The sequence below is a fragment of the Littorina saxatilis genome, linkage group LG2 (genome assembly GCF_037325665.1).
Source record: "Littorina saxatilis isolate snail1 linkage group LG2, US_GU_Lsax_2.0, whole genome shotgun sequence".
Classification (NCBI taxonomy): Eukaryota; Metazoa; Mollusca; class Gastropoda; order Littorinimorpha; family Littorinidae; genus Littorina; species Littorina saxatilis.
Window position 1 is genome coordinate 6,623,102 of NC_090246.1, and position 21,342 is coordinate 6,644,443.

Here is a 21,342-nt window from a genome sequence, read left to right on the forward strand (position 1 = left end):
CAGCATGCAGGTTGTTGATGGTGTCACCTCCCTCCTTGGACCGTGACACTATTTCCGCCTGGACATGATGGACACTGACTGCTGAACAGAACACGCTGATAAACTTGGAATCGTAAATACCAATTAAACTTGGCAATTTTTGTCGCGACCAGACGGCACTGAAACACTAAAATCATGTTTAGTTAGTGACGGCGGACACACACACACACAAACACACACACTCACCGTGTGCACACACACTCCCATACACACACACACATATACACACACACACACACACACACACACACACACATATATATATACACACACACATACACACACACACACATACACACCGTGGCACACTGCACACACACACACACACACACACACACACACACACACACACACACACCGGTGTAACACGAATTTTTTACTCCACGAAAAATTTACTCCGGAGTAAATATTTCGTACGAAATTCTTACTCCGACTACACTTTTCGTACGAGAAAAGAACTCCCCAAGGCACGAAAAAATTACTCCCTCCACGAAATTTTTACTCCCCATTTTTTTTACTTCCAGTAAAAATCTCGTACGCAAAAATGGGATGCGGGCGAAGGGATAATGCTAATAAGTGATCTCGCGCACACGAATGTCGCGCTACCCTCCCTCCACCCCTTCCACCACCAAGACTAACAGGGGACAAGGGAGTAAAAATTTCATACACCTGGCATGAGAAGTTAAATTGCTCGTGTTGGGGTGAAGTAATTTATTCGTTATTTATTCGTCAGGGGAGTAACATTTGTGTACGAAATGTTTACTCGGAACTCACCTGTCTTGGGGAGTAATTTTCTCGTGCAATGGGGGAGTGCTTTTTTCGTAAAGGGAGTAACTTTTTCGTACGAAATGTTTACTCCGGAGTAAAAATCTCGTGGGAGTAATTTTCTCGTGTTACACCGGCACACACACACACACACATTAATCTACACTGACTGATATGTGAAGACATGTTTTTGACCGTTTCCCAAATGGTTTTCCCAAATACCCTACAGGCTACACTGATCGTCCTCAAAAGTCATAATTATGGGGCCGTATAGTGCCGAACTGTGGTGATAGCGGTTTGTTGTTGCTGTTGTGACGTTTACCACGAGTAACTTAAAGTCCGTATTGTTGTCACAGCTGAGGGGAATATTTCAAGGGTAGAAATTGTTTTGTGCTTGGAATTCTGACTCTTTCCGTCAAAGTCATTTGCTAGAAGTAACCCACGCGTGCCTGTAGAACTCAGCTTTAATTCTATCGTAACTAAGTTTGCCATTCGAATGATAGAATTAAAGCTGAGTGACCTAGATCAGTCGAGAGACTGTCACCCGCCGCGGCGTGCACATGAGTAGCCTACAACTCGCTGAACATCGTTTGGATGGAAATGTAGATTTGCTGTAAGTTCACAAATCGGTACATGCATCACAAACACACGTCATGCGCGGCGACACGTTGTCATGGAGACAGACTGCAGGGTGCTATTTGCCGTGTCAACCTGGCTGAACTGCGCGACATGCCAGGCGTGTGTCAATGTGAGGACAGTGCCCGGTGTAGGTAAGGGCGTGCAATGCACATTGTAGGGGAGGGCATGCAAATCGCTCACAGCGCGTGACGGCGCGAGGCAGCAGGATTAACCTCCCTTACAGACAGGCGCCGCTCGGTATCTCATTACTGAGTAAAAGTAGAGATCATGATCGGGACACAGCTTGGTTTATGTCATGTCATGCCTACACACGCCCGTCATTCCGGGCATTGTACTTTTAACAATGCGTGACATCAGTTTGTCTGAATGCCTCTGAAGTGCTAAACAAAATTCATCGGCGAGTTGTGCCCCTTTTGTGTATCAGCATAACTGAGACATGGCCAACGTCATCGCTGTCTCTTCAGTTTGGCTGTACCTTCCCGTCATAAAGATAAATTATTCATACAATCGAATGTAGAGAAAGTGGTTTATGTGATCAAAATAAAGCTGTTAGTCAAGAAAGTTTATAGAAGAAAAAACCCGAAACTGAAAAGCAAACAAACCTAGACAGATTCCAACCGTTCATCATCAGGTGGAAGCGTTGTAAAGTCAGTTCAGGTGGAAGCGTTGTAAAGTTCAGGTGGAAGCGTTGTAAAGTCAGTTCAGGTGGAAGCGTTGTAAAGTCAGTTCAGGTGGAAGCGTTGTAAAGTTCAGGTGGAAGCGTTGTAAAGTTCAGGTGGAAGCGTTGCAAGTTAAAGTGGACTCAATGGTCATGGTATGCTCATTTTAAATACCTTGCTAAAAATAGAATATCTTAGATTTTGAGTGACATAAGATGAGTTTAGATAATGATCAAAATAAGCGACATAAAATGGACTTAAGTCATGATCAAAATAACTTGAGTGACATAAGATGGACCTAAATCATGATCAAAATGATTGAGACGGAAAAACACACAACGCCAAGAGCCAGACCGTACCCATATCCGCAGCGGATCTCCAAGGTGCACAGCCTCAAGTCGATAGAACAATGTAGGTAAGGAAAGTTGGCAAATTGGATCCGTAACTTCGGGAAAAGGACTGATGTAGGCGCTGAGGACTGGGTCAGTCGGGCCGGAGTCTGAAGGGGAGTTGTACTCGTTGTTTCCAGACGGGAATTGTCAAAAGAACTGCTATCTTTACCGCAGACATCTGCTAGTTCTTTCAAGTAATCCGAAGTGATCCGAAGTTGAAGGCAAAACGTTTTTCTTCTTGAAGAAATGATCATTGCAAAATACGCGGACACCATCATTGTATTTATTCTATTTGACTGGAGATCTTCAGCTGTTTGCACTCCAGGTAAGCACATCATAGCTGGCTACATCAAGCATGTATAAAGGCTGGACGATACTGGACGATCAGCCAGTGTGGACGGCACACATTTGGATCTAATGACAATGAGAAAGACCGTTTATTGACACGTGCAAGCTCCACAACACGTAATGCTGAGATTTCTGTAATGTGGTCACTGTACCACGTGCATACACCTTTGTCTGTCTGTATATATGTATGTAATATATGCTTTTGTTTTGTTTTGTGTTTTTACAAAAGATGCATGGCATAATGGTATTGCTAATTTATTTCGGCTGTATATTATCGTTGTCCGCTTAATGTATATATATTATCTGTCTGATCTCTTACCTGATTTTGTTAAACCTATTTTTTTTTTTTTTTTGTTTGTATGTATGGAAGTGTATATTGCCAATTTATTTTGTTTGGTTGTATAGTATTGCTGTATTTGTCCGCTCAATTTGTATACATTTATTAACTGTCTGATTTGTTACCTTTTTTTGGTTAAAATTATATCTTTGTTTCAAAGCCCTCTGGGCCCAAAACAATAAAATACTTGAATACTTGAATACTTGTCTGTCTGTCTGTCTGTCTGTCTCTCTTTCACAACGCACACACACACACACACACACACACACACACACACACACACCCTCTCTCTCTCTCTCTCTCTCTCTCTCTCTCTCTCTCTCTCTCTCTATCTCTCTCTCTTACGCACAGATGAAGATTAACTCCAGACACTTGGTCTTTTATGAAAGTAATAAAATATTATCTTCTGTACTTTCTTTTGCATTATTGCACATCTGACATATTGACACCAAACAACAGTATCGTCTTGCTGACACATATTGACACTTAACGATGAGGAAAACGAACAAAGTAACATCTTAACTTTGAGTTATAAATATTTAAACACAAATACTCGACCTCTAAGAAAGCCGTCCATAAGAATGCCCTGCACAACTTCACATCCGAGATCAAATGTATGGTTATCAAAACAAACGTAATATTATTCTCCAGAAAATAATAAAACACAATGTATCTCCAGAATGCGGTCCATTGTATTCTATTATTAATTGTAAGCAGATGAAAGCGACAACAAAACCGCCATATATTAAATAAGCATGTTTCACAAAGCTTAGGAGCAGACAACCAAACAAACGGTAATAATTTATCGTGTGTATATATTATACAGAATGGAAAAGGGGGTTCGATGATTTATCACAATAGCGAGTTAACTTTCTTTCATAGTTTTGAGATCTGTTAAGTTCACGTGTAAGACAAATTACTCTGAGGTGACTTCAAAGAAAAAAAGAAGAATGAAAAACGTAAAGGAACTAAATGGAGAAGACAGTTTCATTTAAGTTTTGACCAGTTTTGACCAGAATAAAAAATAATATTGAAAAATATATCAGATGTGACAAGTTTTCCGTTCAATCGAAGGACGGGCCATTTCAAGTGCGCAAATGAGTCTTTGCCGGGTTGATGACGTGTTAGGTCATACCCGGAATGAGTGTGGTGACGTCACTTGTTACGTCATACCAGAGTAGAGTGTAGTGACGTCACTTGTTACATCATACCAGAGTAGAGTGTGGGGACGTCACTTGCAACGTCATACGAGAGTAGCGTGTGGTGATGTCTATTTGTTGATGGTCACCCCGCACCTCTCGTCACACGACGGTCTAGAGAAGTGTATGGCGCTGCCGGTGATGGTCCTCCAGGCGTCCGTGGAACGGACAGGGTCCGTGCGGTCAGCCCTGATGAGCGCCTCGGCGTCCAGCCGGTAGTGGGAGCACGGCAGCAGCACGGCACACAGCGGACTGGTCGGGGCGCGGGGCAGCCTGGGGTCAGCGAGGGGCTGGGGGTCGTCCTGCTGACTGATGAAGACAGTGGTCATGGTTGACTTGAGTGCAAACACCACTGAGCGACGGCCAAACGTCACGCTGGTCATCGTCATCCTGACCTCGCCTTGACCTTCGTCCACCAGCTCCACCTCGTCAAGGTCACTGTCGGGGGAGTCAAGGTCGGGGTGACGAGGGCCGAGGACGAGGGAGGTCTGCTTGGCGGGGTCCTGTCTGGTGAAGAAGTAGCAGCGCGAGGTCTGGTCCAGCACAACACGGGGCAGGTAGGCCCCCTGGCTCAGGTCGGACAGGACGAGTCTCGTGGCCTTCACCTCCCGTTTCCTGCCGTCCTGGGTCGTCGTGACCTTCATGGGCTTCAGTCCGGGCTGCGTCACGGCCTCCACCACGTAGTCCTGGGTGCGGGACACCACCCTCTTCTTCTGCCCCCCCGTCACCCACCCGCTGTCAGTAGGGATGACGCCATGAAGCTCCAGGTCCTCCCCGCCCTTAGCCTTGACGTAGTCGAGGGAGAGCGCCATGGCGTGCAGCACGAAGGGCGCCACGTTGCGCGACAGGTTGAGGCGGATCTCCATGGCGTGCACCGTGGTGGGGATCCTGACCTGTAGACTGCCTGGCGACCCCGCGTCCTCCTGGCTGACCCTGTTGGTCCGCTTGATGATGGTCTCTCCTGTCTGCAGGTCCTCCACCTCCACCCCCACCTCCAGGCTGGACCGGCAGCATGACGTCATCATCCCGAACACGAAGGAGGCTCCGCGGAGCTTTCTCAGGGTTTCGGCAGAGCCGGTGAGGTTGAACCTGAGGAAGAAGTGAGTCAGCTGTTGGGGGTCCACCCTGCTGGGGAGGTCGCTGTCCAGCTTGCTGATGTTGGCGAAGCTGCTGGCGTTGTTGAGCGTGGGGAGTTGGTCCAGCGAAGCGCACGTGCTGGGGACAGCTGTGGGGTCTGTCTTGCCCACGGTCAGCAGGGTCTGGGCTCTGTGTGTCCCGTCCCCACGCCCCGCGCTACGCCGCCCGCGCCACTGCACGCTGGTGTAGTCCACGTTGAGGAAGTAGGTGGTGACGTCAGACCCGTACACGTCGAAGCGGTAGCTGCCCTGGTGGCAGGAGTAGTAGCTGTTCTTCACCACCGTGATCCTGCCGGGCCGCGGGCAGCTGAAGGTGAAGCGCTCGTCAGGCTGGGTCAAGGCCGTCTCGTTGTCTGACAGATCGGGCATCACGGCGGTCGCCTCAAATGTAGCGACGGTTGTGACGTCATCCTCTGTAGCACTGGTAGTGACGTCAGCCGCTGTCGCACTGGTAGTGACGTCAGACGCTGTCGCACTGGTAGTGACGTCAGACGCTGTAGCACTGGCGGTGACGTCAGACGCTGTAGCACTGGAAGTGACGTCAGACGCTCTTGCACTGGTAGTGACGTCAATCGCTGTAGCACTGGAAGTGATGTCAGACGCCTTAGCACTGGTAGTGACGTCAGACGCTGTATCACTGGTAGTGACGTCAGATTCTGTAGCACTAGTAGTGGTAGTTCTGGCTTCAGTGGTTTCTGTTACACTGGCTTCTGTAGCAGTAGCGTCTTTCACATTGGGGCAGTCTGACCCTGAGCATGGCGTTGATGTCGTCACGTTCACTTCTGGCTGTGACGTCGCACTGGGGCAGTCTGACCCTGAGCATGGCGTTGATGTCGTCACGTTCACTTCTGGCTGTGACGTCACACTGGGACAGTCTGATCCTGAGCATGGCGTTGATGTGTTCACGTTCACTTCTGGCTGTGACGTCACACTGGGGCAGTCTGATCCTGAGCATGGCGTTGATGTCGTCACGTTCACTTCTGGCTGTGACGTCACACTGGGGCAGTCTGATCCTGCGCATGGTGTTGATGTCGTCACGTTCACTTCTGGCTGTGACGTCACACTAGGGCAGTCTCTTCCTGAGCATGGTGTTAATGTCGTAACGTTAACGTCTGGCTGTGACCTCGAACTGGGGCAGTCTGATCCTGAGCATGGTTTTGATGTCGTGACGTTAACGTCTGGCTGTGACGTCACACTTTGGCAGTCTGATCCTGAGCATGGTGTTGATGTCGTGACATTAACGTCTAGCTGTGACGTCACACTTGGGCAGTCTGATCCTGAGCATGGTGTTGATGTCAGGCTACTTTCAGTAACGTCAGACGGAGACAGTTCAGGAGAGCCAGTAGCAGAAGGTTGACTGGAGCTATCTACAGGTAAATCAGTGGAGTCTGGAACTGATGGTTTTGAGGAGCCAGTAATGTATGCTTCAGTGGATACCGAAACAGATGGTTCAGATGAGCCCGTGACGGTTGCTTCTGAGGATCCCATAACAGATGGTTCAGATGAGCCCGTGACGGTTGCTTCTGAGGATCCCGTAACAGATGGTTCAGATGAGCCCGTGACGGTTGCTTCTGAGGATCCAGTAACAGATGGTTCAGATGAGCCCGTGACGGTTGCTTCTGAGGATCCCGTAACAGATGGTTCAGATGAGCCCGTGACGGTTGCTTCTGAGGATCCCGTAACAGATGGTTCAGATGAGCCCGTGACGGTTGCTTCTGAGGATCCTGTAACAGATGGTTCAGATGAGCCCGTTACGGTTGCTTCTGAGGATCCCGTAACAGATGGTTCAGATGAGCCCGTGACGGTTGCTTCTGAGGGTCCCTCAACAGATGCTTCAGATGATCCCGTGACGGTTGCTTCTGAGGATCCCATAACAGATGGTTCAGATGAGCCCGTGACGGTTGCTTCTGAGGATCCCGTAACAGATGGTTCAGATGAGCCCGTGACGGTTGCTTCTGAGGATCCCGTAACAGATGGTTCAGATGAGCCCGTGACGGTTGCTTCTGAGGATCCAGTAACAGATGGTTCAGATGAGCCCGTGACGGTTGCTTCTGAGGATCCATTAACAGATGGTTCAGATGAGCCCGTGACGGTTGCTTCTGAGGATCCAGTAACAGATGGTTCAGATGAGTTCGTAACGGTTGCTTCTGAGGATCCAGTAACAGATGGTTCAGATGAGTCCGTAACGGTTGCTTCTGAGGATCCCGTAACAGATGGTTCAGATGAGCCCGTGACGGTTGCTTCTGAGGATCCAGTAACAGATGGTTCAGATGAGCCCGTGACGGTTGCTTCTGAGGATCCAGTAACAGATGGTTCAGATGAGCCCGTGACGGTTGCTTCTGAGGATCCCGTAACATATGGTTCAGGTGAGCCCGTTACGGTTGCTTCTGAGGATCCTGTAACAGATGGTTCAGGTGAGCCCGTGACGGTTGCTCCTGAAGATCCTGTAACAGATGGTTCAGATGAGCCCGTTACGGTTGCTTCTGAGGATCCCGTAACAGATGGTTCAGATGAGCCCGTTGCTTCAGTGGAGTCTGTTACGGTTAGTTCAGATGAGCCTGTTACATATGCTTCTGAGGATCCAGTAACAGATGGTTCAGATGAGCCCGTTGCGGTTGCTTCTGAGGATCCAGTAACAGATGGTTCAGTAGAGCCCGTTGCTTCAGTGGAGTCCGTTACGGTTGGTTCAGTGGAGCCCGTTACAGATGCTTCAGAGAATCCAGTAACAGATTGTTTAGTGGAGCCCGTTACAAATATGATAGTAGGGCCAGTTACAGCAGGCTTAGCGGAGCCAGAAACTAAAGATGAAGTGTATCCGGTACCAGAAGTTTCTGTGAAGCCAGTAGAGCCAAATACAGTTACAGATGGACCAGTAGAACCGGGCACAGAAGGTTGGGTGGAGTCAGGGTTACTTGAGCCCGTTGTCGCTGTTTTATTTTCTCTTCCGTCCTTGCTTGTAGCTGGCGTCGGGATTGTTCTTCCCCCGGGAATGAGCTGAGAGCAGTTTGTAAGCTTGCAGAGAATTGAAAGAGTGGTTTGGTCAGTTTCTTCCGCGACCGTTGTCACACTTGGTTCTTTTGTAGTCTGATCAGCTGTCCATGGTTCTTGTGTGGTCTGATCAGCTGTTTGTGGTTCTTGTGTGGTCTGATCAGCTGTTTGTGGTTCTTGTGTGGTCTGATCAGCTGTCCATGGTCCTTGTGTGGTCTGATCAGCTGTCCATGGTTCTTGTGTGGTCTGATCAGCTGTCCATGGTCCTTGTGTGGTCTGATCAGCTGTCCATGGTTCTTGTGTGGTCCGATCAGCTGTCCATGGTTCTTGTGTGGTATGATCAGCTGTCCATGGTCCTTGTGTGGTCTGATCAGCTGTCCATGGTTCTTGTGTGGTCTGATCAGCTGTCCATGGTCCTTGTGTGGTCTGATCAGCTGTCCATGGCTCTTGTGTGGTCTGATCAGCTGTCCATGGTTCTTGTGTGGTCTGATCAGCTGTCTGTGGTTCTTGTGTGGTCTGATCAGCTGTTTGTGGTTCTTGTGTGGTCTGACCAGCTGTCCATTGTTCTTGTGTGGTCTGATCAACTGTCCATGGTTCTTGTGTGGTCTGATATGCTGTCTGTGATTCTTGTGTGGTCTGATCAGCTGTCTGTGGTTCTTGTGTGGTCTGATCAGCTGTCTGTGATTCTTGTGTGGTCTGACCAGCTGTCCATGGTTCTTGTGTAGTCTGATCAGCTGTCCATGGTCCTTGTGTGGTCTGACCAGCTGTCCATTGTTCTTGTGTGGTCTGATCAACTGTCTGTGGTTCTTGTGTGGTCTGATCAGCTGTCCATGGTTCTTGTGTGGTTTGACCAGCTGTCTGTGGTTCTTGTGTGGTCTGACCAGCTGTCTGTGATTCTTGTGTGGTCTGATCAGCTGTCCATGGTTCTTGTGTGGTCTGATCAGCTGTCTGTGGTTTTTGTGTGGTCTGAGCACCTGTCTCTGGTTCTCGTGTGGTCTGATCAGCTGTCCATGATTCTTGTGTGGTCTGATCAGCTGTCGTTGGTTCTTGTGTGGTCTGATCAGCTGTCCATGGTTCTTGTGTGGTCTGATCAGCTGTCCAAGGTTCTTGTGTGGTCTGACCAGCTGTCCATGGTTCTTGTGTGGTCTGACCAGATGACGTTGGTTCTTGGGAAGTCTGACCAGCTGTCGTTGGTTCTTCGGAAGTCTGACCAGATGACGTGGCAGTGGGTAACGATGACTGAGATGACACCTCTGTCTGGGTGTCTTTGTCACGTGGTTTAGAGGTTGGGGTAGGAATAGTTCTACCACCAGGGCTCAGTGTGACACATTGTTTTCCCTTGCAGGAAATAGGTTGTGTTGTTTCAGCGAAAACAGTTGTTTGGCCTGTTTGACTTAATGCTGCTGTGTTCTGAGTTGGCTTCAGAGATGTTGTTGGTTCTTGTGTGGTCTGTTCAGCTGTCCACGGTTCTCGTGTGGTCTGATCAGCTGTCCATGGTTCTTGTGTGGTCTGATCAGCTGTCTGTGATTGTTGTGTGGTCTGACCAGCTGTCCATGGTTTTTGTGTGGTCTGATCAGCTGTCCATGGTTCTTGTGTGGTCTGACCAGCTGTCCATGGATCTTGTGTGGTCTGATCAGCTGTCTGTGGTTCTTGTGTGGACTGATCAGCTATCTGTGATTCTTGTGTGGTCTGACCAGCTGTCCATGGTTCTTGTGTAGTCTGACCAGCTGTCCATGGTTTTTGTGTGGTATGATCAGCTGTCCAAGGTCCTTGTGTGGTCTGATCAGCTGTCCATGGTTCTTGTGTGGTCTGATCAGCTGTCCATGGGCCTTGTGTGGTCCGATCAGCTGTCCATGGTTCTTGTGTGGTCTGATCAGCTGTCCATGGTTCTTGTGTGGTCTGATCAGCTGTCCATGGTTCTTGTGTGGTATGATCAGCTGTCCATGGTTCTTGTGTGGTCTGATCAGCTGTCCGTGGTTCTTGTGTGGTCTGATCAGCTGTCCATGGTTCTTGTGTGGTCTGATCAGCTGTCCATGGTTCTTGTGTGGTCTGATCAGCTGTCCATGGTTCTTGTGTGGTCTGATCAGCTGTTTGTGGTTCTTGTGTGGTCTGACCAGCTGTCCATGGTCCTTGTGTAGTCTGATCAGCTGTCCATGGTTCTTGTGTGGTCTGATCAGCTGTCTGTGATTCTTGTGTGGGCTGATCAGTTGTCTGTGGTTCTTGTGTGGTCTGATCAGCTGTCTGTGATTCTTGTGTGGTCTGACCAGCTGTCCATGGTTCTTGTGTGGTCTGATCAGCTGTCCATGGTCCTTGTGTGGTCTGACCAGCTGTCCATGGTTCTTGTGTGGTCTGATCAACTGTCTGTGGTTCTTGTGTGGTCTGATCAGCTGTCCATGGTTCTTGTGTGGTTTGACCAGCTGTCTGTGGTTCTTGTGTGGTCTGACCAGCTGTCTGTGATTCTTGTGTGGTCTGATCAGCTGTCTGTGGTTCTTGTGTGGTCTGATCAGCTGTCTGCGGTTCTTGTGTGGTCTGATCAGCTGTCCATGGTTCTTCTGTGGTCTGATCAGCTGTCTGCGGTTCTTGTGTGGTCTGATCAGCTGTCCATGGTTCTTGTGTGGTCTGATCAGCTGTCCAAGGTTCTTGTGTGGTCTGACCAGCTGTCCATGGTTTGTGTGAAGTCTGACCAGATGACGTTGGTTCTTGGGAAGTCTGACCAGATGACGTTGGTTCTTGGGAAGTCTGACCAGATGACGTGGCAGTGGGTAACGATGACTGAAATGACACCTCTGTCTGGGTGTTTTTGTCACGTGGTTTTGAGGATGGGGTAGGAATGGTTCTGCCACCAGGGCTCAGTGTGACACATTGTTTTCCCTTGCAGGAAATAGGTTGTGTTGTTTCAGCGAAAACAGTTGTTTGGCCTGTTTGACCTAATGCTGCTGTGTCCTGAGTTGGCTTCAGAGATGTCGTTGGTTCTTGTGTGGTCTGTTCAGCTGTCCACGGTTCTCGTGTGGTATGACCAGCTGTCCATGGTTCTTGTGTGGTCTGATCAGCTGTCTGTGATTGTTGTGTGGTCTGACCAGCTGTCCATGGTTTTTGTGTGGTCTGATCAGCTGTCCATGGTTCTTGTGTGGTCTGACCTGCTGTCCATGATTCTTGTGTGGTCTGATCAGCTGTCTGTGGTTCTTGTGTGGACTGATCAGCTATCTGTGATTCTTGTGTGGTCTGACCAGCTGTCCATGGTTCTTGTGTGGTCTGATCAGCTGTCCATGGTTCTTGTGTGGTCTGATCAGCTGTCCATGGTCCTTGTGTGGTCTGATCAGCTGTCCATGGTTCTTGTGTGGTCTGATCAGCTGTCCATGGGCCTCGTGTGGTCTGATCAGCTGTCCATGGTTCTTGTGTGGTCTGATCAGCTGTCCATGGTTCTTGTGTGGTCCGATCAGCTGTCCATGGTTCTTGTGTGGTCTGATCAGCTGTCCATGGTTCTTGTGTGGTCTGATCAGCTGTCCATGGTTCTTGTGTGGTCTGATCAGCTGTCCATGGTCCTTGTGTGGTCTGATCAGCTGTCCATGGCTCTTGTGTGGTCTGATCAGCTGTCCATGGTTCTTGTGTGGTCTGATCAGCTGTTTGTGGTTCTTGTGTGGTCTGACCAGCTGTCCATGGTCCTTGTGTAGTCTGATCAGCTGTCCATGGTTCTTGTGTGGTCTGATCAGCTGTTTGTGATTCTTGTGTGGTCTGATCAGTTGTCTGTGGTTCTTGTGTGGTCTGATCAGCTGTCTGTGATTCTTGTGTGGGCTGATCAGTTGTCTGTGGTTCTTGTGTGGTCTGATCAGCTGTCCATGGTTCTTGTGTGGTCTGACCAGCTGTCCATTGTTCTTGTGTGGTCTGATCAACTGTCTGTGGTTCTTGTGTGGTCTGATCAGCTGTCCATGGTTCTTGTGTGGTTTGACCAGCTGTCTGTGGTTCTTGTGTGGTCTGACCAGCTGTCTGTGATTCTTGTGTGGTCTGATCAGCTGTCTGTGGTTCTTGTGTGGTCTGACCAGCTGTCTGTGGTTCTTGTGTGGTCTGATCAGCTGTCCATGGTTCTTGTGTGGTCTGATCAGCTGTCCATGGTTCTTGTGTGGTCTGATCAGCTGTCGTTGGTTCTTGTGTGGTCTGATCAGCTGTCCATGGTTCTTGTGTGGTCTGATCAGCTGTCCAAGGTTCTTGTGTGGTCTGACCAGCTGTCCATGGTTCTTGTGTGGTCTGACCAGATGACGTTGGTTCTTGGGAAGTCTGACCAGCTGTCGTTGGTTCTTCGGAAGTCTGACCAGATGACGTGGCAGTGGGTAACGATGACTGAGATGACACCTCTGTCTGGGTGTCTTTGTCACGTGGTTTAGAGGATGGGGTAGGAATAGTTCTACCACCAGGGCTCAGTGTGACACATTGTTTTCCCTTGCAGGAAATAGGTTGTGTTGTTTCAGCGAAAACAGTTGTTTGGCCTGTTTGACTTAATGCTGCTGTGTTCTGAGTTGGCTTCAGAGATGTCGTTGGTTCTTGTGTGGTCTGTTCAGCTGTCCACGGTTCTCGTGTGGTATGACCAGCTGTCCATGGTTCTTGTGTGGTCTGATCAGCTGTCTGTGATTGTTGTGTGGTCTGACCAGCTGTCCATGGTTTTTTTGTGGTCTGATCAGCTGTCCATGGTTCTTGTGTGGTCTGACCAGCTGTCCATGGATCTTGTGTGGTCTGATCAGCTGTCTGTGGTTCTTGTGTGGACTGACCAGCTGTCCATGATTCTTGTGTGGTCTGACCAGCTGTCCATGGTTCTTGTGTGGTCTGAACAGTTGTCTGTGGTTCTTGTGTGGTCTGATCAGCTGTCTGTTGTTCTTGTGTGGTCTGATCAGCTGTCCGTGGTTCTTGTGTGGTCTGATCAGCTGTCTGTGGTTCTTGTGTGGTCTGACCAGCTGTCCATGGTTCTTGTGTGGTCTGACCAGCTGTCCATGGTTGTTTTGTTGTCTGGCCAGCTGTCCATGGTTCTTGTGTGGTCTGACCAGCTGTCTGTGGTTCTTGTGTGGTCTGACCAGCTGTCTGTGGTTCTTGTGTGGTCTGACCAGCTGTCCATGGTTCTTGTGTGGTCTGTTCAGCTGTCCATAGTTCTTGTGTGGTCTGACCAGCTGTCCATGGTTCTTGTGTGGTCTGATCAACTGTCACCTCTGTCTGGGTGTTGTTGTCACGTGGTTTAGAGGAGGGGGTAGGAATGGTTCTGCCACCAGGGCTCAGTGTGACACATTGTTTTCCCTTGCAGGAAATAGGTTGTGTTGTTTGAGCAAAAACAGTTGTTTGGCTTGTTTGACCTAATGCTGCTGTGTCCTGAGTTGGCTTCAGAGATGTCGTTGGTTCTTGTGTGGTCTGACCAGCTGTTTGTGGTTCTTGTGTGGTCTGACCAGCTGTCCATGGTTCTTGTGTGGTCTGATCAGCTGTCCACGGTTCTTGTGTGGTCTGACGAGCTGTCTGTTGTTCTTGTGTGGTCTGATCAGCTGTCAGTGGTTCTTGCGTGGTCTGATCAGCTGTCCATGGTTCTTGTGTGGCCTGACCTGCTGTCTGTGGTTGTTGTGTTGTATGATCAGCTCTCTGTGGTTCTTGTGTGGTCTGATCAGCTGCCTGTGGCTCTTGTGTGGTCTGATCAGTTGTCTGTGGCTCTTGTGTTGTATGATCAGCTGTCTGTGGTTCTTGTGTGGTCTGATCAGCTGTCCATGATTCTTGTGTGGTCTGATCAGGTGTCCATGATTCTTGTGTGGTCTGATCAGCTGTCCATGGTTCTTGTGTGGTCTGACCAGCTGTTTGTGGTTCTTGTGTGGTCTGACCAGCTGTCCATGGTTCTTGTGTGGTCTGTTCAGCTGTCCGTGGTTCTTGTGTGGTCTGACCAGCTGTCCATGGTTCTTGTGTGGTCTGACCTGCTGTTTGTTGTTCTTGTGTGGTCTGACCATCTGTCTGTGGTTCTTGTGTGGTCTGATCAGCTGTCCATGGTTCTTGTGTGGTCTGACCAGCTGTCCATGGTCCTTGTGTGGTCTGATCAGCTGTCCATGGTTTTTGTGTGGTCTGATCAGCTGTCCGTGGTTCTTGTGTGGTCTGATCAGCTGTCCATGGTTCTTGTGTGGTCTGACCAGCTGTCCATAGTTCGTGTGTGGTCTGTCCAGCTGTCTGTGGTTCTGGTGTGATCTGACCAGCTGTCCTTGTTTCTTGTGTGGTCTGTTCAGCTGTCCGTGGTTCTTGGGTGGTCTGACCAGCTGTCCATGGTTCTTGTGTGGTCTGATCAACTCTCACCTCAGTCTGGGTGCTGTTGTCACGTGGTTTAGTGGATGGGGTAGGAATGGTTCTGCCACCAGGGCTCAGTGTGACACATTGTTTTCCCTTGCAGGCAATAGGTTGTGTTGTTTGAGCAAAAACAGTTGTTTTGCCTGTTTGATCTTCTGCTACTGTGTCCTGAGTTGGCTTCAGAGATGTCGTTGGTTCTTGTGTGGTCTGTTCAGCTGTCTGTGGTTCTTGTGTGGTTTGATCAGCTGTCCATGGTTCTTGTGTGGTCTGATCAGCTGTCCATGGTTTGTGTGTGGTCTGATCAGCTGTCCATAGTTCTTGTGTGGTCTGGCCAGCTGTCCATAGTTCTTGTATGGTTTGTCCAGCTGTCTGTGGTTCTTGTGTGGTGTGATCAGCTGTTTGTGGTTCTTGAGTGGTCTGATCAGCTGTTTGTGGTTCTTGTGTGGTCTGATCAACTGTCTCTGGTTCTTGTGTGGTCTGATCAGATGTCTGTGGTTCTTGTGTGGTATGATCAGCTGTCCATGGTTCTTGAGTGGTCTGATCAACTGTCTGTGGTTCTTGTGTGGTCTGATCAGCTGCTTGTGGTTCTTGTGTGGTCTGACTAGCTGTCTGTGGTTCTTGTGTGGTGTGATCAGCTGTCTGTGGTTCTTGTGTGGTCTGATCAGCTGTTTGTGGTTCTTGTGTGGTCTGATCAGCTGTCCGTGGTTCTTGTGTGGTCTGATCAGCTGTCCATGGTTCTTGTGTGGTCTGATCAGCTGTCCATGATTCTTGTGTGGTTTGACCAGCTGTCCATGGTTCTTGTGTGGTCTGACCAGCTGTCTGTGGTTCTTGTGTGGTCTGACCAGCTATCTGTGGTTCATGTGTGGTCTGTTCAGCTGTCCATAATTCTTGTGTGGTCTGATCAGGTGTCCATGATTCTTGTGTGGTCTGACCAGCTGTCCATGATTCTTGTGTGGTTTGACCAGCTGTCCATGGTTCTTGTGTGGTCTGACCAGCTGTCCATCGTTCTTGTATGGTCTGACCAGCTGTCTGTGGTTCCTGTGTGGTCTGATCAGCTGTCCACGGTTCTTGTGTGGTCTGACCAGCTGTCCATGGTTGTTTTGTTGTCTGGCCAGCTGTCCATGGTTCTTGTGTGGTCTGAACAGTTGTCTGTGGTTCTTGTGTGGTCTGATCAGCTGTCCTTGGTTCTTGTGTGGTCTGATCAGCTGTCTGTGGTTCTTGTGTGTTCTGACCAGCTGTGTGTGGTTCTTGTGTGGTCTGACCAGCTGTCCATGGTTCTTGTGTGGTCTGATCAGCTGTCTGTGGTTCTTGTGTGGTCTGATAAGCTGTCGTTGGATTTTGTGTGGTCTGATCAGCTGTCCATAGTTCTTGTGTGGTCTGGCCAGCTGTCCATAGTTCTTGTATGGTTTGTCCAGCTGTCTGTGGTTCTCGTGTGGTCTGATCAGCTGTCCATGATTCTTGTGTGGTCTGATCAACTGTCTGTGGTTCTTGTGTGGTCTGATTAGCTTTCGTTGGTTCTTTTGTGGTCTGATCAGCTGTCCATGGTTCTTGTGTGGTCTGATCAGCTGTCCATGGTTCTTGTGTGGTCTGAGCACCTGTCTGTATTTTTTGTGTGGTCTGAGCACCTGTCTCTGGTTCTTGTGTGGTCTGACCAGTTGTCTGTGGTTCTTGTGTGGTCTGATCAGCTGTCCATGGTTCTTGTGTGGTCTGACCAGCTGTTTGTGGTTTTTGTGTGGTTTGACCAGCTGTCCATGGTTCTTGTGTGGTCTGATCAGCTGTCTGTGGTTCTTTTGTGGTCTGATCAGCTGTCTGTGGTTCTTTTGTGGTCTGATCAGCTGTCTGTGGTTCTTTTTTGGTCTGATCAGCTGTCTGTGGTTCTTTTTTGGTCTGATCAGCTGTCCATGGTTCTTGTGTGGTCTGATCAGCTGCCCATGTTTCCGTTGTTTGAACGGTTGGGAAATTAGTCAGGCATCCCACGCCGTTACACCCTCTTGCTGTGGCTTCTGTGTTGTAGAAAGCGGTCGAGACGTCCCCTTCTGCGAATGCGTGCCCTCGTGTGGCTGTGCTCTGTGTGGGACTCGCTGTCTCTGTGCTGAACCCGGCATTGCCCTGGTCAGTGGAGGTCTCTGGCCCTGTGTCGGTATGTCCCGCAATGGCGGTGGTCACCTGGTCAGTGGAGCCCTGCTCGGTCAGCCGGACGAAGGGGTTGAGAGTTGAGGAGGGAGAGGTCTGGTCAGAGGGGAACGATGTCACCGGGTGTGACGGGCTGGTGGACGGGGTGGTCCGCAGGGTACGTCCACCCGGCCTGGCCGTCTCGCCTGTCGAGCGAAACAGAAGAGCAGGCTTGTTTTAGTTCTTGCATTGAAGAGGTGTCTTGTATGACTTATATTCCTTTGGTTTAGCATCGTATTTGCGCTCTTTGTGAACCTACAGTGATACGGCATGATGAAAGACCGTGCGGTGCAGTCCCAGAATCGGGGAACGAAGGTGAGAAAGTGCTCACATGCTGTTCCGTGGACATACTAATGTCTCATGTCATATCACCTTTTTACAAATTTTATTCATTGGCTCACGTAAGTGTAGCCTATGCGATGCTAACTTTTGTCCGTCTGTGCGTGTGTATGTGTGTGTGTATGTGATAGAAACTTTAACATTTGACTGAACACCGAAATACTAATTTTACCTGGTTATTATCCAAGCAACAGCTTCAAAGTATTGAAGCAATGATCAACATTTCGTCGGCACGTATGTAGTTAAAGTGGTGGTGGGTTTTGGAGGGGTAAAAACAGCTGACTGGTTTGTGTCGTGTATGGTATGTAGACCAGGTCAGGGGTCAAGGTTAGGTCAGATCGCGTGAAGGATTGTGGTATAGATACAGTTATCACCGAGCTGCAGTTCGCCGATTCGGAGAACACGCTTTCACATTGTTCGGTTTCGTAGCTCCAGAAAAATAGATAAAGAAGATACCAAAGGAGATTTCCTACAGGTTAATCTGCACAGCGTGTTTCCAGTGTCTGCGCGAGGAAGCGCTGTCGAAAGCGCTGTCGAAAGCGCAGTGTCGATCTGGCCATCTGGCAGTCGTGTCCCCGTAAGTACTAACAAGTCGCGTAAGGCGAAATTACTACATTTAGTCAAGCTGTGGAACTCACAGAATGAAACTGAACGTAGTCCGCCGCTTGTGCAAAAGGCAGTGAAAGTGACGAGCCTGTTTGGCGCGGTAGCGATTGCGCTGTGCTTCATAGCACGCTTTACTGTACCTCTCTTCGTTTTAACTTTCTGAGCGTGTTTTTAATCCAAACATATCATATCTATATGTTTTTGGAATCAGGAACCGACAAGGAATAAGATGAAATAGTTTTTGAATCGATTTCGGAAATTTAATTTTGATCATAATTTTTATATATTTAATTTTCAGAGCTTGTTTTTGATCCAAATATAACATATGTATATGTTTTTTGAATCAGAAAATGACGAAGAATAAGATGAAATTGTTTTTGGATCGTTTAATAAACAAATCATTTTAATTACAAGTTTCCGATTTTTAATGACCAAACTCACTCATTAGTTTTTAAGCCACCAAGCTGAAATGCAATACCAAACCCCGGCCTTCGTCGAAGATTGCTTTGCCAAAATTTCAATCAATTTAATTGAAAAATGAGGGTGTGACAGTGCCGCCTCAACTTTTACAAAAAGCCGGATATGACGTCATCAAAGGTATTTATCGAAAAAATGAAAAAAATGTCCGGGGATATCATACCCAGGAACTCTCATGTCAAATTTCATAAAGATCGGCCCAGTAGTTTAGTCTGAATCGCTCTACACACACACACACACACACACACACACACAGACAGACACACACACACACACACAGACAGACAGACAGACACACACACACACACACACACACACACACACACACACATACACCACGACCCTCGTCTCGATTCCCCCCTCTATGTTAAAACATTTAGTCAAAACTTGACTAAATGTAAAAAGTAGGCTACAGACAGACAGATCTAGATCTAGTGTCTCGCACTCTTGCACCGTATCACTTATGCTTACTGTTTCTTTCTTTCTTTATTTGGTGTTTAACGTCGTTTTCAACCGTTCAAGGTTATATCGCGACGGTATGCTTACTGTGTGTGTGTATGTGTGACGGAGTGATTGAGTTTGTGTTACTGTTTGTCGATTTCTTACGTGAGCCGTGAAGGCTTCGCCTCTTGTTGTTGGTGTTTAGTTCGGGCTGGTGGTGGAAATTGTAGGCCTATTGTTGTTTAGTTCGGGCTGGTGGTGGAAATTGTAGGCCTATTGTTGTTTAGTTCGGGCTGGTGGTGGAAATTGTAGGCCTATTGTTGTTTAGTTCGGGCTGGTGGTGGAAATTGTAGGCCTATTGTTGTTTAGTTCGGGCTGGTGGTGGAAATTGTAGGCCTATTCATTTACCTGCCAGATTCACGAAGACATAGGTTTTTAATCTCTTTTTTTCTTCCTTTTTATATTTAGTCAAGTTTTGACTAAATATTTTAACATCGAGGGGGAATCGAAACGAGGGTCGTGGTGTATGTGTGTGCGTGTGTGTGTGTGTTGTGTGTGTGTGTAGAGCAATTCAGACCAAACTACTGGACCGATCTTTATGAAATTTGACATGAGAGTTCCTGGGAATGATATCCCCGGACATTGTTTTCTTTTTTTCGATAAATACCTTTGATGACGTCATGTCCGGCTTTTTGTAAAAGTTGATGCGGCACTGTCACACCCTCATTTTTCAATTAAATTGATTGACATTTTGGCAAATTATCTTCAACGAAGGCCGGGGTTCGGTATTGCATTTCCGCTTGGTGGCTTAAAAACTATGGTCATTAAAAATCGGAAACTTGTAATTAAAATGATTTTTTTATTAAACGATCCAAAAACAATTTCATCTTATTTTTCGTCATTTTCTGATTCCAAAAACATATACATATGTTATATTTGGATTAAAAACAAGCTCTGAAAATTAAAAATATAAAAATTATGATCAAAATTAAATTTCCGAAATCGTTTTAAAAACTATTTCATCTTATTCCTTGTCGGTTCCTGATTCCAAAAACATATAGATATGATATGTTTGGATTAAAAACACGCTCAGAAAGTTAAAACGAAGAGAGGTACAGTAAAGCGTCAGTGCTATGAAGCACAGCGCAATCGCTACCGCGCCAAACAGGCTCGTCACTTTCACTGCCTTTTTCACTAGCGGCGGACTACGTTCAGTTTCATTCTGTGAGTTCCACAGCTTGACTAAATGTAGTAATTTCGCCTTACGCGACTTGTTTATTTTTTAAATGCGTTTTTGTGTAGATATTTACCATTATGATGTTGATGTTGAAAATTAACAAGTCGCGTAAAGCGAAAATACAACATTTAGTCAAGTAGCTGTCGAACTCACAGAATGAAACTGAACGCAATGCCATTTTTCAGCAAGACCGTATACTCTACTCGTAGCATCGTCAGTCCACCGCTCATGGCAAAGGCAGTGAAATTGACAAGAAGAGCGGGGTAGTAGTTGCGCTAAGAAGGATAGCACGCTTTTCTGTACCTCTCTTTGTTTTAACTTTCTGAGCGTGTTTTTAATCCAAACATATCATATCTATATGTTTTTGGAATCAGGAACCGACAAGGAATAAGATGAAAGTGGTTTTAAATTGATTTGGACAATTTAATTTTGATAATAATTTTTATATATTTAATTTTCAGAGCTTGTTTTTAATCCGAATATAACATATTTATATGTTTTTGGAATCAGCAAATGATGGAGAATAAGATGAACGTAAATTTGGATCGTTTTATAAATTTTTATTTTTTTTTACAATTTTCAGATTTTTAATGACCAAAGTCATTAATTAATTTTTAAGCCACCAAGCTGAAATGCAATACCGAAGTCCGGACTTCGTCGAAGATTACTTGACCAAAATTTCAACCAATTTGGTTGAAAAATGAGGGCGTGACAGTGCCGCCTCAACTTTCACGAAAAGCCGGATATGACGTCATCAAAGACATTTATCAAAAAAATGAAAAAAAACGTTCGGGGATTTCATACCCAGGAACTCTCATGTCAAATTTCATAAAGATCGGTCCAGTAGTTTAGTCTGAATCGCTCTACACACACACACACACACACACACACACACACACACACACACACACACACACACACACACACACACATACACACACACACACACACACACACACGCATATACACCACGACCCTCGTTTCGATTCCCCCTCGATGTTAAAATATTTAGTCAAAACTTGACTAAATATAAAAACACGATTAGAAAGATCATATTTACCTTTTGTGCAAATGCTTAGTTTATTGGTTGAAAGTCTCGCCCCAAGAACTAATCCTGTATAAGGCCCATAGTGTCACCATTATAAACTTGCAGCTTGTTTTTGACTGAACATGGTTTTGTGTGTATTGTATCAATGGGTCAATGTATGGTTGATAAAACTAATGTTTAAACCAAATATAAATACATACCTGTGCTGTTGTTTTCAGAATGTATA

General features: G+C 47.3%; 3 protein-coding genes across 3 annotated transcripts; all 3 read right to left on the bottom strand.

Annotated features, from left to right (window-relative positions):
• Nucleotides 1–3,557: 3,557 nt before the first annotated feature.
• On the bottom strand, nt 3,558–11,650 carry LOC138960476 (mucin-22-like). Its single transcript, XM_070332382.1, has 3 exons — nt 11,640–11,650; nt 10,197–11,241; nt 3,558–9,840 (listed from the first exon to the last, which is right to left on the bottom strand). The coding sequence occupies exons 1-3, from the start codon at nt 11,648–11,650 to the stop codon at nt 4,450–4,452; spliced, it is 6,447 nt and encodes a 2,148-aa protein (XP_070188483.1). The 3' UTR covers nt 3,558–4,449.
• Nucleotides 11,651–11,702: 52 nt separating this feature from the next.
• Nucleotides 11,703–14,468, bottom strand: LOC138960477 (involucrin-like). The gene is made up of 3 exons (XM_070332383.1): nt 14,076–14,468; nt 13,143–13,655; nt 11,703–12,782 (listed from the first exon to the last, which is right to left on the bottom strand). The coding sequence occupies exons 1-3, from the start codon at nt 14,466–14,468 to the stop codon at nt 11,703–11,705; spliced, it is 1,986 nt and encodes a 661-aa protein (XP_070188484.1).
• Nucleotides 14,469–14,555: 87 nt separating this feature from the next.
• Nucleotides 14,556–17,240, bottom strand: LOC138960478 (involucrin-like). The gene is made up of 4 exons (XM_070332384.1): nt 17,228–17,240; nt 16,774–17,114; nt 15,729–16,691; nt 14,556–15,641 (listed from the first exon to the last, which is right to left on the bottom strand). The coding sequence occupies exons 1-4, from the start codon at nt 17,238–17,240 to the stop codon at nt 14,976–14,978; spliced, it is 1,983 nt and encodes a 660-aa protein (XP_070188485.1). The 3' UTR covers nt 14,556–14,975.
• Nucleotides 17,241–21,342: the final 4,102 nt, after the last annotated feature.

Excerpts from the sequence above, each read along its gene's own strand:
- LOC138960476 (XM_070332382.1), bottom strand. Across the intron at positions 9,841-10,196 it reads ACAAGAACCATGGACAGCTG|GGAAAACAATGTGTCACACT; the intron begins GTCAGACCACAC and ends ATTTCCTGCAAG.
- LOC138960478 (XM_070332384.1), bottom strand. Across the intron at positions 16,692-16,773 it reads CAGCAAGAGGGTGTAACGGC|CTGATCAGACCAAAAAAGAA; the intron begins GTGGGATGCCTG and ends AACCATGGACAG. Across the intron at positions 15,642-15,728 it reads ACAAGAATCATGGACAGCTG|CTGGTCAGACCACACAAGAA; the intron begins GTCAGACCACAC and ends AACCACAGATAG.
- LOC138960477 (XM_070332383.1), bottom strand. The coding sequence starts at position 14,468 with ATGGTCAGACCACACAAGAACAACAAACAGCAGGTCAGACCACACAAG. Across the intron at positions 13,656-14,075 it reads ACAACAACCACAGACAGCAG|CTGGTCAGACCACACAAGAA; the intron begins GTCAGGCCACAC and ends AACCATGGACAG. Across the intron at positions 12,783-13,142 it reads AAAAAAACCATGGACAGCTG|CTGGTCAGACTTCCCAAGAA; the intron begins GTCAGACCACAC and ends AACCAACGACAG.